The 12,568-nt window shown below is 51.7% G+C and overlaps 1 protein-coding gene across 5 annotated transcripts in view; it reads right to left on the reverse strand.

The window, feature by feature from the left end:
• LOC142575859 (uncharacterized) overlaps positions 1-12,568 on the reverse strand; it is a 408,749-nt gene that overhangs the window by 207,012 nt on the left and 189,169 nt on the right. For all 5 annotated transcript variants that reach the window (XM_075685564.1, XM_075685567.1, XM_075685565.1 and 2 more), the window contains exon 2: positions 11,332-11,484. In XM_075685564.1, the coding sequence (XP_075541679.1) occupies positions 11,332-11,484 (153 nt within the window). The remainder of the gene's footprint in view (positions 1-11,331; positions 11,485-12,568) is intronic.

The following is a 12,568-nucleotide window of genomic DNA, read 5'->3' on the forward strand; positions in this document are numbered from 1 at the left end:
CAGCCGCGAGCTGCTGCGCCCTGGCTCGGAACGAGAACCCGGCGCGACAGCGCATGGTTCGCCGATCGGCCGCGATGCGCCGCCACCGGACGGGAACTCGCAGGTGCGACGCTGGCGCCACTCCGTGCACGATGGTGCAAACGGGGCGGGCACGTTGCGAAACCGAAACATCGAAGCGACAGCAGCGGCGCTGTGGTTGGTTTCTGTTGGGAAAATCTTGGGAGTTGAAAAGCACCGCTGTCAGACGGCGCTGGGAACCCTACGTTTTCTCCACCATCTGCGTTTGTCTTGATGTAACACAATGTGTGAATGTCATACTCTTAAATGCGAGCATTAACCTGTTTATAACAAAAGGGCGGGAAAAGGAAAGACGTGTTAATAATTTGTATAGAACACGAGAAGGGCATGAACACATCTACCGCGTATCCCAGCTAAAGTTAACGAAGGTGGTCAAGGAAAAAAATATATTTGAAAGCACGGTGCAAGATGCAATTAAAGAACTACGCTATCCACAGTGTATTTATTCATTTTATTTTATTTATTTTTTTCGTCTGCCAGCCTGGTTAACGTTAGTTGGCACACCCTATATATGATTGTCCATTCGTCACATGGTTCTCATTCCGTATGTTGGCGAGCCACGTGAGGCCACGCACGTGTGCTCACGGCCGTCTGGCTCGGAAGCCACGGTACTTACCCCATCATACTAAAGTATAAAGCTCTAACCATAACCCATAACATCAAAATGTCATGGATGACGTAAATAGCCTTTTTCTTCTTGTTGCTAGTAGTATTAGTACCATAATTAATTCAAGATACCCCCACGGACAAACATACCTCTCAGTGGAATTTCGTTCCAAGTTACCCTCTGCATTCGCAGTGTGCTTACAGAAGAATAATTTTTGTTATTTCTGAAATGTTACATTCTGCGACTGCTTCCTTTTAACAGCGCACAGAGAGACTTCGCTGTGGTAAACAGGGGAAGCGTCGGCCAGACTAACATATAGCACGCTACAGGAGGACAAGAACGGGAAGCGCATGGGCGAACGAAGACGGAGGGCGAAGGAGAGAAGTTGTTGCAACAGAAATTGTTGCAGTACGGCACAAAGTACTCAAGTGCACCGCGCAGTCCGCCCCATTAAAACGTGCAACTCGAGGAGGGGTTGGGCAGCCTTCGAAATATGCTAAGGAACAAAACGGCGTAATAAAATAAAACCCACTCGCGTGCGCCGGCCCGCGCGTACAGAAGGAACACGATTTTCTGGCCGTGTAAACGAAACAGCTTCGTAGGGACCGCATAATTGCGTTCCGAAAAACAAACACCCCTCCGAAAGAAAGTGACCAACTAACTCTATAAAGAGCACGCTAAGGAACCACCTCGAACATTACGCATACCGTTCCGCGAAACGCCTGCGCGCTCCCCGTTTGTTGTAATCACTCGCAGCGTCATTAAAGTGAACGCTCCTTCTGTGTGAGACTCGCAGCAGGGCTAGTGAGAACATCGCAAGGCGGAAACGGGGCGTGAAGCGCGAATTACCGGAGGAAAGTAAGCAGACAACAAAGAAACGAAGGGAGAGAAAACAAACGAGTGAGCTACAGAAGACAGTAAAACAAGCCCCATTCCGAGATAATGAACTTGGAGCCCGTTCCGGTGCCGTTAAGCACGTTTCCCACACGCGCTTACGCAACTGACGGTGCAGTTTTCCTCCCACTTACGCATGGCTCTCACGGACAACCTCGCGTCATGAATGCCGCTCTCCTCCGGGAATTGCGACGGTGATGCAAACCGATTGTACGAGGAATTCGCTCGTGGCTTCCACCTTTCAACGCTATACATCAGTCATTCATTAGCAAGGCTGCGCTGCGAAAAACACTGCAGTATACGCGCGCTCCCAGTCGGCGAGCTCTCGCAAGGTTCTTTATTCCGATATCCCGTTACAACTCGCCACTTGGGTCCGCTAAGAGAACGTGGCGCGTAGCGCCTCACGTTGAACAAGCCTTCCACATAAGCTGTCACACCCGACACACGCCTAAGGAGGTTTAAATCCTTGCACACGCCCCACCCGACCCAAGTTTTCTTTTGCACCGGCGCTTGTAGAAGAACGACGATTCGAGTTTCCTTACAGAAAGTCACGCCCCTTACTTCCCTTAATTTAAATGCTTTTGTAACATCGCAGTAGCTTTTGTTTCATACCAGTGAAGGTCGCAATTTCCTAAAAAATACAAGCACTTCAGCATTTACAGAAGCACATTTCCCATTGAAATTAGAATCACGTAGCTGCTTTACCCCCCAGGATCATAGCATGAACTACCTTTTGTCACGCGGCTTAACCTGCAAAAAAGCAACAAGGCAGGAACTGGTATCATATGGTTGCATTGGTCAATGTTTTCGTTGGAGGAAAGAAAAACAGCCACTATAAACTGATGATAATTCTGCGGGCGAGCAAAGCTACAAGAGAAAGATACGCTATCATCACTTCACTTGCGAAGACAGAACTTAAAGCTGTCTTCAGAGAAATGCTGCTTTGTTACATTCACTCGGAAGGCAATGAGGCCTTACTCTGTAAGTGTCAATTGGCAAGCAATTACAAACGCACGGAAACACCGCTTTTTAGGGGTAATTATCGACAGCGACCTATCATGGAGCCCGCCCGTTTCATACCTAAAGAAGAAGGTGATGACAATAATACATATCCTCAAATTACTAGGCCGAAAGGGATAGGCCACATCGGTGCGGTCAATGCTGCAGCTTTATAACGCCTTGTTCCTCGGTTTCGCAACCCTCCCTGTGCTTGGCAACACATGTAAAACTAACCTGCGTGTACTCCAGGGACTACCAGCTAAAGCCCTAAGGACGTATCTCGGTCTTCCGAAGTGTGCGTCTACAGCGGCAACGACTGTCATAGCTCGAGATCACCCAAAATCAACCTACTGAGCCATCGACGCTCTCAGGGCACATATTTGGCACGTTGCCCGACTACCTTCTCACCATCTTGCTTCTTTACTTGCAGAAAGGTGACACACAATTTTGAGCCGTATAATCGCTGTCAATCGTACATCGTTGCCATCTAACTACATGCCTGCAGCAAAACCATCCTCACCCTCTATGGTGCCTGCACAAACCTGAAATACGCCTCACCATCCCAGGAATCACGAAGAAAGCTATCATGCCATCGTTTGCCTTGAAGCAGGCCACATCATGAATTTTACGTGTGGTGTATAGTGGCCGCGTACACGTTTACATCGATGGCTCAGTCACACCTACAAGTTCAGCTGCCGCTGTGGTTATACCAGCAAGACCCGTTAAAATACAACTAAAAACGTCACACGTATCAACTACAACTGCTGAACAGACAGCCCTGCCCGTGTGGCTCTTCATTCCATTCAGGAGGTACCACCCCATGCACGGTCAATCTTCTGTGATTCCAAGGCAGTCCTAGAGTGTGTACTTTCAGCACTGCGCTATGGATCACATGAGCAGCTAGTCGCAGAGCTAAGAGAAGTCCACCACCACATTGTTGACGAAAGACATAATATATCAGTGCTTGTCTAGTCACTGTGGCATACATGGTAATGATCGATCGGACGCAGCTGCCCTACCCGCTCATGACGCCGTCAACTGCGTTGCCATTTCTCTTTCGAGAGACGACGCAACGAAAAATACCTTCAGCGCTTGCGCGTTACCTAACAGTAGCTCAATAGAATTAATCCGAATTCATAAGTGCACGCCTTCATACCCTGGACCCTAATTTACAGCTCTGTATTCCACTCGACCTTCTCGGACGTAGTTGCACCCTTCTAGTCCGCCTATAGCTTGGAGTAGCATTTTCAAATGCGTACTCCTTTATTATCGGAAAGCCCAACAGCCCGCTTTGTGACTTCTGTGGGTGTAACTAAATAATCGCGCACCTACTTTGTGAGTGCCCTCGGTTCAACCCGCAAAGAGCAGCCCTCTCAGCCACCCTAGAAAAACTGAACAAGCGGCCAATAACGGATAACAACATCCTTGGAAACCCCTGCGCGAACATCAGTGCGATCCGCTAGGAAGACGCTGCTGCGTTACTTAAAAGACACGGCACTTTGTGACAAATTGTGACTGTATACTGTGTGACGTAGGATGTGACGGTGATACTGTGTATCACCGTCACGCCTTCGCAGGCCGCGTGACAGTGCCCACAGAAACAGTTCTGTACTGCGTGCGCGCGCGCGTTTCTTTGTGTGCGTGTGTGTGTGTTTTTCCTTACTTTTCATTCTTTCTCTCTCTCTCACCTACCGCATCCGCTTGCCCTTCCCCCAGAAGAGGGGAGCCAAACAGAGATGATATCTGGTTAACCACACCGTTCTTCCTTTCTCTCTCTCTCTCTCTCTCTCTCTCTCTCTCTGCCGGTGATGCGTTAAGGCAACAGCTAACTAGAACGCATAGCCACTGCACTCGTAGCTCAGTCATCGCATGACTGTGTTTCCGTGCGCGTGTGTGCGCACGCTCCTCAATTAAGCTTCAAATCACAAGATGGCGCTATCGGGGCATCTGCTCACGCCTGTAAGTCTCCGGGGGTACTATTCAGGACATCATCGATTTTCGCCATACTTTCAAATTTGGCAATGGCGGTAATTTGGGCCAATCAGCTGCGCTCTTCACCAATCAGAGCTGATGAGATGGCGAACTCCACAATAAGGCGAAATTTGACATCTGGAACAGCCCAATATAGTACTGTACCAGTATTGCATGAATGATCATACGTATGCAGTCGGCCACAAATGTTTACGGGACACAGTATTTGTCAGGAAAAGCCGCATTTCGGCGTAACAGCGCAGAAATCCACACTCGTCCAGAACTCGTGTCCCGTAAACTTCTGCGGCCGACTGTAGGCACGCGACAGGCTCAAAACCCATATCTCGCACGCGGCTTGCTCTGTGACGACCTCGCGTGTCTCTACTGCAAGGGAGATGCGGTGGACAGCCGAAAAGATCACACACTCGACGGGGCAGTAAACGCCATGTCAAATAACGCTCCACTGAGAAGCATCTGACGCGCGAAATTTTGCCGCTGCTGCTCCATCGCGCTGAACGGACTACACTTGACGCCCAGTATAAAAGCGCGGCGCTTGTAGGCGGCTTGCACGAGGGAAGCTCCTGACGAGTGCCAGGCCGCCCGTTTAACGGTTCCAGGGACCAAATTAGCCGGCGCCTGCAGGCGAGAGCGACAGGGGGAGAGGGTTCTGGGGGGCAGAAAACAGAGGTGGGGAGGGATGCGCGCAGGCAATAGCGGCGACGTCGACTAGCACATGCGGCGTCTGCGGTGACGGTGAAAAAGGAGGCAACGGCGCGCCACGAAACAGAGCCGCCGCCGCCGCAGCCGTGCAGGCACGAGGCTGCCGCGAATTCCTAGACGCGTCGACGAGGAGCGCGAAGAACGTCGCCGCCGAGAACGGAAGCGAGACGGGGAAGCGTATACAGAGGCCACGGAGTGACAGAGGCTCGCAAAATAAACCGGCGCCGCAACACCGCCCGGTTTTCCACGCCTGCCGGCCTGCCTGCCTACGCCATCGAGACGGAAGGAAGCACGGCGCTTCCGGGCCACGGCGGAAGCTGGCTGTGGAACAGACTGAGAGTGCCCTAAGCGCCGGACCAGCGAGATGAATGGGGCTGGGGGGCTGTAGCGTCAAAATACTTATTTCGCTACGCACGGAATACACACCCTCGCTGCAAACTGATTTCTTGTCCCCTTTACTTCTCGAGAAAGCGCTAAGCATGAGCACGCAAGTTAAACTTATGCAGTCAAACTTGCTAAAAGCAAAACGAACAAGTATTCCTGCTCAAAGTCCGGAGAAGCAAGTAATAGTACAAGAGTTGCGTCAATATAACAATTCCACATTGTAGCAGCAATACGCGCTCATAGCATATTCTTTGCATTATTAGATACAACGACCTTTCACACTGCTTTCAACATAACGGATTCGAAAGTATACAGCGGCCAGACCGAATACAGGGTGATCCCTACTCACAGAGCGGAAGCCACTGCTTCGTCCTCGGACGGTGGAAACAGTCGCAGGCTCTGTTCATTAATATAGCCGTTAATGCGACCAGATAAACGAACACGCGTCAGCCTCCATGGGACGATGTCTGACATCTCCGTCGAGGATCGATGAAAGAAATCCACCCCCTTCGTCACTACAAGACGATGTACGTGCCGCGGCTCAGGAAAAAAAAAAAAAAAAAGAAACGCGTTGACAATGGAAAGCGCCTTCATATATTTAACATGCGCGAAGCAAGCGGTGTCGGCAAAGCCCCTGGCGCTCGAAAGGACGAAGAACGGAGCCACATTTCAATCGACTGCAGCTCGGATCAAAGGAAAAATGGGGGGCATCCATCAGAGTCACCGCTGATCGAGCGTGCGCTCCATAAAAAAGCAGTGCTCCGGCCGCGAAGAGCGCCGCGGACAGGAACGTTAATCAACGCTTTCCATCGGAAGACGGCGGGTGGGTATACGGGTGAAGAGGAGGAAAAGGAAGAGCTAATTGCCTTCACACACGCAACCGACTATCCGTTCCTCTTTAGTGCCGTGCTTTGCATCGATTCGCTCCTGCAGCTGGGCTGCTCCATCACCTCGGCGCACGAACTAAATCGCATGCAGCGATAAGGTGCACCCACCACTATGTAATAAGGCCCGACAAACCAGAAACACTGAACGAAAAAAAAAATCAGAAGAGCTCCACAAGCAAGGGAAACAAAACCGCGGTAAGGGAAGAGGAAGAAGAACTGAGTACGAGCGCTCAGGCTTAAGAAAAGTTTGGAAAGGTGAGGTGTACGTGCGGCGTTCTCAGTGGCGCGCGCGCGCCCTGCATGCGTAAACAACAAGTCCAATGCAATCCAGGAAGAAGCTTGTTTCCACACCGCCGACAGACGCCGACGAGAAAGACAAACCGCAGTAGTAGTAGCAGCAGCCGCAGCAGCAACAGGCCGCGGGAAGTAGAAAGCCCCGGCCGCGCCCTTCCCGGCGCGCCTCCTCGGGCTGGCGGCCGGCTTCTCTCGGTTTTCGTTTATTTTTTTGCTGTCTTTCACACCAGAGATCGCAGCTAGCTTACGCGTGAAATAACGACACCCAGCAACCACACGCAACAAACCACCAGGCTCGAGAGGGATAACAATGGCGGAACGAACGGCAAAGCAAGAAGCGCTATAATCGCACCAGCGAAAGGCAGCCGGCCGAGCGAGCGAGAACGAGAGGCCGGCGCTGTTTCGGTTACGCGCGAGCCGAACAAAAGGGGTCGTGTGGGCGTGGAGACATTGAGACAATACTGGCGCACGCACGCACGCGCTGGCTGAAGAGGGCGACAGAAGGCCGCTCTCTTACACGCAGCGTCGATCGAGGACAACGAGCTTGCCGGCTCGGCCGGCAGATGGGGCAGATTCCTCCGGACAAAGCCGGCAGCATCGATCTGACACGCACCCCTCTGGCTCCTCCTCGAGTTTTCCCCCACGAATCTTGTCCCGAAACAAGGCCCCATCCTAGCCATCCACAACCTCCTCGCGCGCGCCCCGCGCTCTTTCCCCGAGATGGACTCCGCAGGCAGAAACAACGCTATCACCCGTCTGTCCGATGCTCCTCTTTTCCTTTCCCTTTTCTCTCCCCTTCAATCTCTCGCTGGGGTCTCGTTCTCGCTGCATTTCCCCACAACCGCACGAGAACGCGAGGCGCCAGCGCCGCTCAGCTATAGCCCAGCTCAGCTCCCGAACAGCGGGTTCGCGCTCTTAGTGGCCCCTACTCCCGCCGGAGGGAGCGGCTCTCGCGCGAAGAACGCGAACCGCGCCGAGGATCTCGCAAAGGCACTCAACGCAAGCGCCGAATCGCCGCTAATTCTCCCTTCGGACAGCAGCTGGTGCCGGTACCTTTGCCGTAGGAGCTTCTAATGAGGGCTCGCCCTCGCTGCCCAACTTCAGCAAGCACGAGCGGCGGAAAGAAAAGAGGAGGAAAGGAGGGCAGCTTGCACCCGAGGCGGGCACAGATTCGGTGCTCACCCCTACTACTCCAACGGGGAAATGTTTGCTTAGGTCCGTTTCCGTGCAGTTCTTCAAACGGAGTGGGAAGGAGGGAGGGGGGCGGCTGCAAAGGGGTGGTTGTTGCGCCTCCCCCCCCCCGTATCCGCATTAGGAAGCTTAATAATGTGTGTTCTTTTTCCCGAGCACGTCGTTAAGATGAGCCCGAGGCCTCGGCCGCTCAGCGGTCGGGGAGACGCACAACCGCTCCTGGGGAACCGCACGGCGTACAAGCGTTGCTCAGCCGGTCGTGCCGGCGCAGCAAAATGCAATTACGCACGCGAAACTAACGTTACGGGCCGACGCAGAATCAGCGCGAGCGGCTAGCATTAAACGCGTCAACGCCTGCGAAGATTACTAACATCGACTGGGGGCTGCACCAGAGGAACGGGCTATTGGGGCGAGCCGGAGAATTGATCGCCGCGATGACTTCCGAATGCTAATGGTGGCGGAGCAAGGACGGCGAACGAGTGCGATAAGTGATCGCTCTGTAGCTATCGTGCTTATAGAGAGTACACTAAGGCGACCGGTGTTTGCAGTACTTTGTGCTTGCCGCCGGCTCTCCTAATGATACATTTATCGCGACTGAAAACAGGCGCCAATAGCGGGAGGAGTAGGGGGCACACGACAGCTGTTTTCTGCATTCTTCTTTTTACACGTAACACAACTGTACACGCTACACGACATAACTACATTAGCAGTTTATTCTGGCCAAAGAGTTTCACTATAGCCGCCTTGTTCCAATTCTCGTTTCGTATTGACATTTCTTTCTCCAAGGGCCAGTGTTTTAGACACCCTGTCAGAAACTTCTTACTCTGAAAGTTTAAAGAAAAAAGTCCTCAACTGCAGTTTTTGAATCACGAATGCAAAAACAGCGGCCTGCTGTCCGACAATCATCTTTCTACGTAATTGCACTGCATGGTGGTGGCTTGCTACTGGAAATTGGATTACTACATGAGACTATTCACATCAAGTACGGGCGCAGCAAAGTTTTTCAGCTCGTGCAAACTCTCCAGTTGATGCGACTGTACTCCCTCTATGGCAACGTGACCACTTGCGCGTCCTGCCGCTAAAAGGGGGACACATAAGGCCTCATTTACATAAGAAAGTCGACGGTTATGATACCTTTCTACAGCCTGATTGCTTCACCAAACAATTAACGTTGCCGTAATTTCAGCTGTAGGCCATAAAAGAAGCACAACAGACTGATAACGTCTGTCAAGCGGGAAAAGAAACAGTAGAGCGGCAGACGCAACAACAGATCTTGCCATGCGCCTTACGGAGTGCTATCTCTACAGACCGTAGTGAAGTTGGGGATCCGACCGGCCACAAAGGTTCCATGACTGGTGCCCGTGCCAGGCGCCGGGCGAAAGAGAGAGAAGTCCCGAGCGACGTCCAAACGACGAGGAAGTTTATGTACGAGTTATATGTATAAATTTACATTTTAAATTCACAAGGAATGTGAGCACCCTGCACAACACTCGAGCTCTGCTTTTAAGAAGTTGATTTCACTGTTTCGCTCGACCAGGCGAATTCTATGTCCTTCTCCCTGCCAATTTGAATTGTCGCACTGCTCGCTAAGTCGCGCCCATGGTGTGAACCACCCAGCCGGGCTTCGCCTCTGATGCCAAACCTTCGAGCCTGCCTACGATACAATGAAGATGCAATTGCACGCGAAACAGGGGTCGACGATGTTCTCGCGGAAGTCGTCGGCGTTAACTATTTGCAGGAATTAGTGGGCTCTCCGTAACGACCAGCTTGTAGCGATTTAACGAATCCCGTCTTGGCCGCCGCAACCGCCTCCAAAGGATGCCGCGGTTGTTGTCACTTCGAAGGGAGGGAGCTTCTTTGTTTGCCCGTCCATAGGCAGCACCTGGCCCCGTCGTCGTCCAGGCGGGCGCTGGTGAAGTGGTCGCTTCGCGGGAGGCACACTAACATTGACTTTGGCGTTTAGAGACTTCAAACATGGCCGACGAACCACTGCAGTTTCGGATTCCTGAACTCGTTTCGTTTGTCAGCTTTGGGTCTCGAAAAGGCGACACGTAGGCGCTGTCAATTATCTATTCGCAATTCTGTCGCCAGCTCTTCTGGCGTATAAAAGACGACGAAGCCAGGATCGCATTACATAGCTGCACGCTCGCCGGTGAAGCACCTTTTGTCCAGAAGGAACGCCAAAAATAAGAAGAACCAACCTTCACGCTGGTTACCTGTCAACATGCCCTGTAGACGGGTTCAATTCGCACGGTATGAATACCGCCAAGGGCGAGGTCTCAAGCCCAACGAACATACATGCCACTAAAGATGTCATATGCAAATTCACTCTTCCTTGCCTCTCGAGCGAAACCATGTACAGCACGTCCAAAGATCATAGGCATACAATGTGTTCAAATGTCAAATCACTGCTATATGTTCAAGAAACTCAACTGAAATAATATCACTCGGTTATTTTACTCCCAAGTATTAATACGCGATCAAAATGGCAATGGCTGGATCCTTCCCCGAGTTAGCGCAAATGCCACTGCAACCGAAGGGCTGCCGTGTCACTTGCCCTTTACGGAACTTCTACCGACATTATACCGAGTTCATAAACCACCTTTCAATGAACTTCGTTCAGATATTCCCCAACATTTCAATACAATCAGTGCTAAGGCCGAAGCCAAGACTAGACTGAGCGAATCGAACTACGGATGAAACAAGCCACGATCAATGGCCTTTCAGAAAACATTGTGAAAGCAGCATTCAGGCAGGCAACAAGTGTCGGCCACAAGATCTTAGGCCCAAGCGCCGTTTGGTTCACGCGCGCGGGCGATTCCGTCCGAACCACACAAATCATAAAGTTTCGCACTAAAATTACTAGCGGGAAAACTGGCGCTGCGGTTGTTATGATAAGACGGGTAATGATGCACCATGGTGGGCAATAGATAGGCTTCTCTAACCTCCACTTCGTGCTTGTGGCTTCCGCAGTTCTCTTGGTTTTATTTATTACACTCTACATCCCTAATTTACAAGCAGCCGTATTCATCTAAACGTGTGAGAATGGTATATGTGTATTGTGCATAAAACACTGCAAGTTGTTGCATTTATAACGCGAGTTGTTGTTGAAAGGCAACGCCGAAATGTTCGATTCGCAAGGCCGCAAAGCCGCTTAGAGTTAGAAGGTCAAAGTTTGGCTAAATCCATGTGCTAATTCTCTTCCTGGCTGAGCCGGTATACCTGCGACTGTTCCTGTGGACAGTAGCGCCAGAGTTCCCTCTAGCATTCCCTGCCGCAAACTAATGAATGACTAATGACGCTCGCCTTGTTTAGGCTCGTCCTGGCAGGCTTGGTCTTGGTCCTCGGAGGCGTGGGTGAGGAGGCCGGCGGGTGCTTGTCGTTGCAGTTGATCTTGGAGTTGAGCAGGAGCTCCGGAGACGACGGTCGCGTCTCCGGTTCCCGGCTCTTGATCGTACTCTGCGCAAAAGAAGTAAAAACCATTAATTCACGCACACACGCGCACGCACACCCACACTAGCGAGCTTTAGCTCGTCCGTAAACGTACTTCAGTTTACGGATTAGCGGGTTACCGAAGAGGTTTGCGCGTGCGGTCGCGTTGGTGGCGCCATCTCGTGGTGCACAACTGAACCTCGAATAACACACCAATTGTTGCAATAACCAAACACACTCTTCCGGCCTGCATTGTGTAAAACGTCGGCGGCGACCTAATCGGCAACGTGCGCTACGTCTTTTTCTTTTTTTTTTCCCCATGATAGCACCCATGTAATAAAACAAAACAAAAATTGGAGGACGCTTAAGCATGACCTTCAAGAGTGTAACGCGATAGCGTGTGTGTAGTGATTTTTAGAAGAAAAGAAGAGAGAAGTGCAGTGCCGTAACTGTCTCTCAAAGGAGGACACCTCAACAGCACTGCACAGGGTAAGGGGGGTGGGGAGAAAAGGATCAGGAAGAGAAGGAAAGAAAGCGGTAAAAAAAAAAAAGGGACAAGGTTGAAGAAGGAGCGATGCGGGGCTTATAGCCGCGCTCTCAGCTGCGTTTCGCAGCAAAAGTCAAGGAGGGCAGCAAGCACTCTTTTGACGATAGAGGCGTGCGCTGCGGGAAACAGAAGGGCTCCCTCCGTGTCGCAAGGCAGACCCACGCGACGATACGAGGCACAAAGCGCAGTGCGCTCAACATCAAAGGATGGGCAATGCAACAGGAGGTGCTCGAGAGTCTCTTCTTCGCCGCATTCCACACATGCGGGGCTGCCAGTTCCGTGCAGTCTGTGCAATCGGGCGGCCGTGCTGTAGCAGCCGACGCGCAAGCGCAGGAGAAAGGAGCGGTCGCAGCGGGAGAGGCCGGCGCGGGGGAGTAACGCGATAGCATTCAAAGACTCCTTACTGCTTTTCATGCTTCCCGGCAACTGCAGCTTATGTAACCGCAAACGTTTACCGGGAAACGCTGGCGGCGAACGCTATGCACAAAGGCAAGCTTTCTGGTAGAAACGCGGCCTCTTGCGTGGGTCAATCTCCTGTTATTGTTTCGCACTTTCAATATTTCG

This window comes from Dermacentor variabilis, chromosome 3 (genome assembly GCF_050947875.1).
Source record: "Dermacentor variabilis isolate Ectoservices chromosome 3, ASM5094787v1, whole genome shotgun sequence".
NCBI lineage: Eukaryota > Metazoa > Arthropoda > Arachnida > Ixodida > Ixodidae > Dermacentor > Dermacentor variabilis.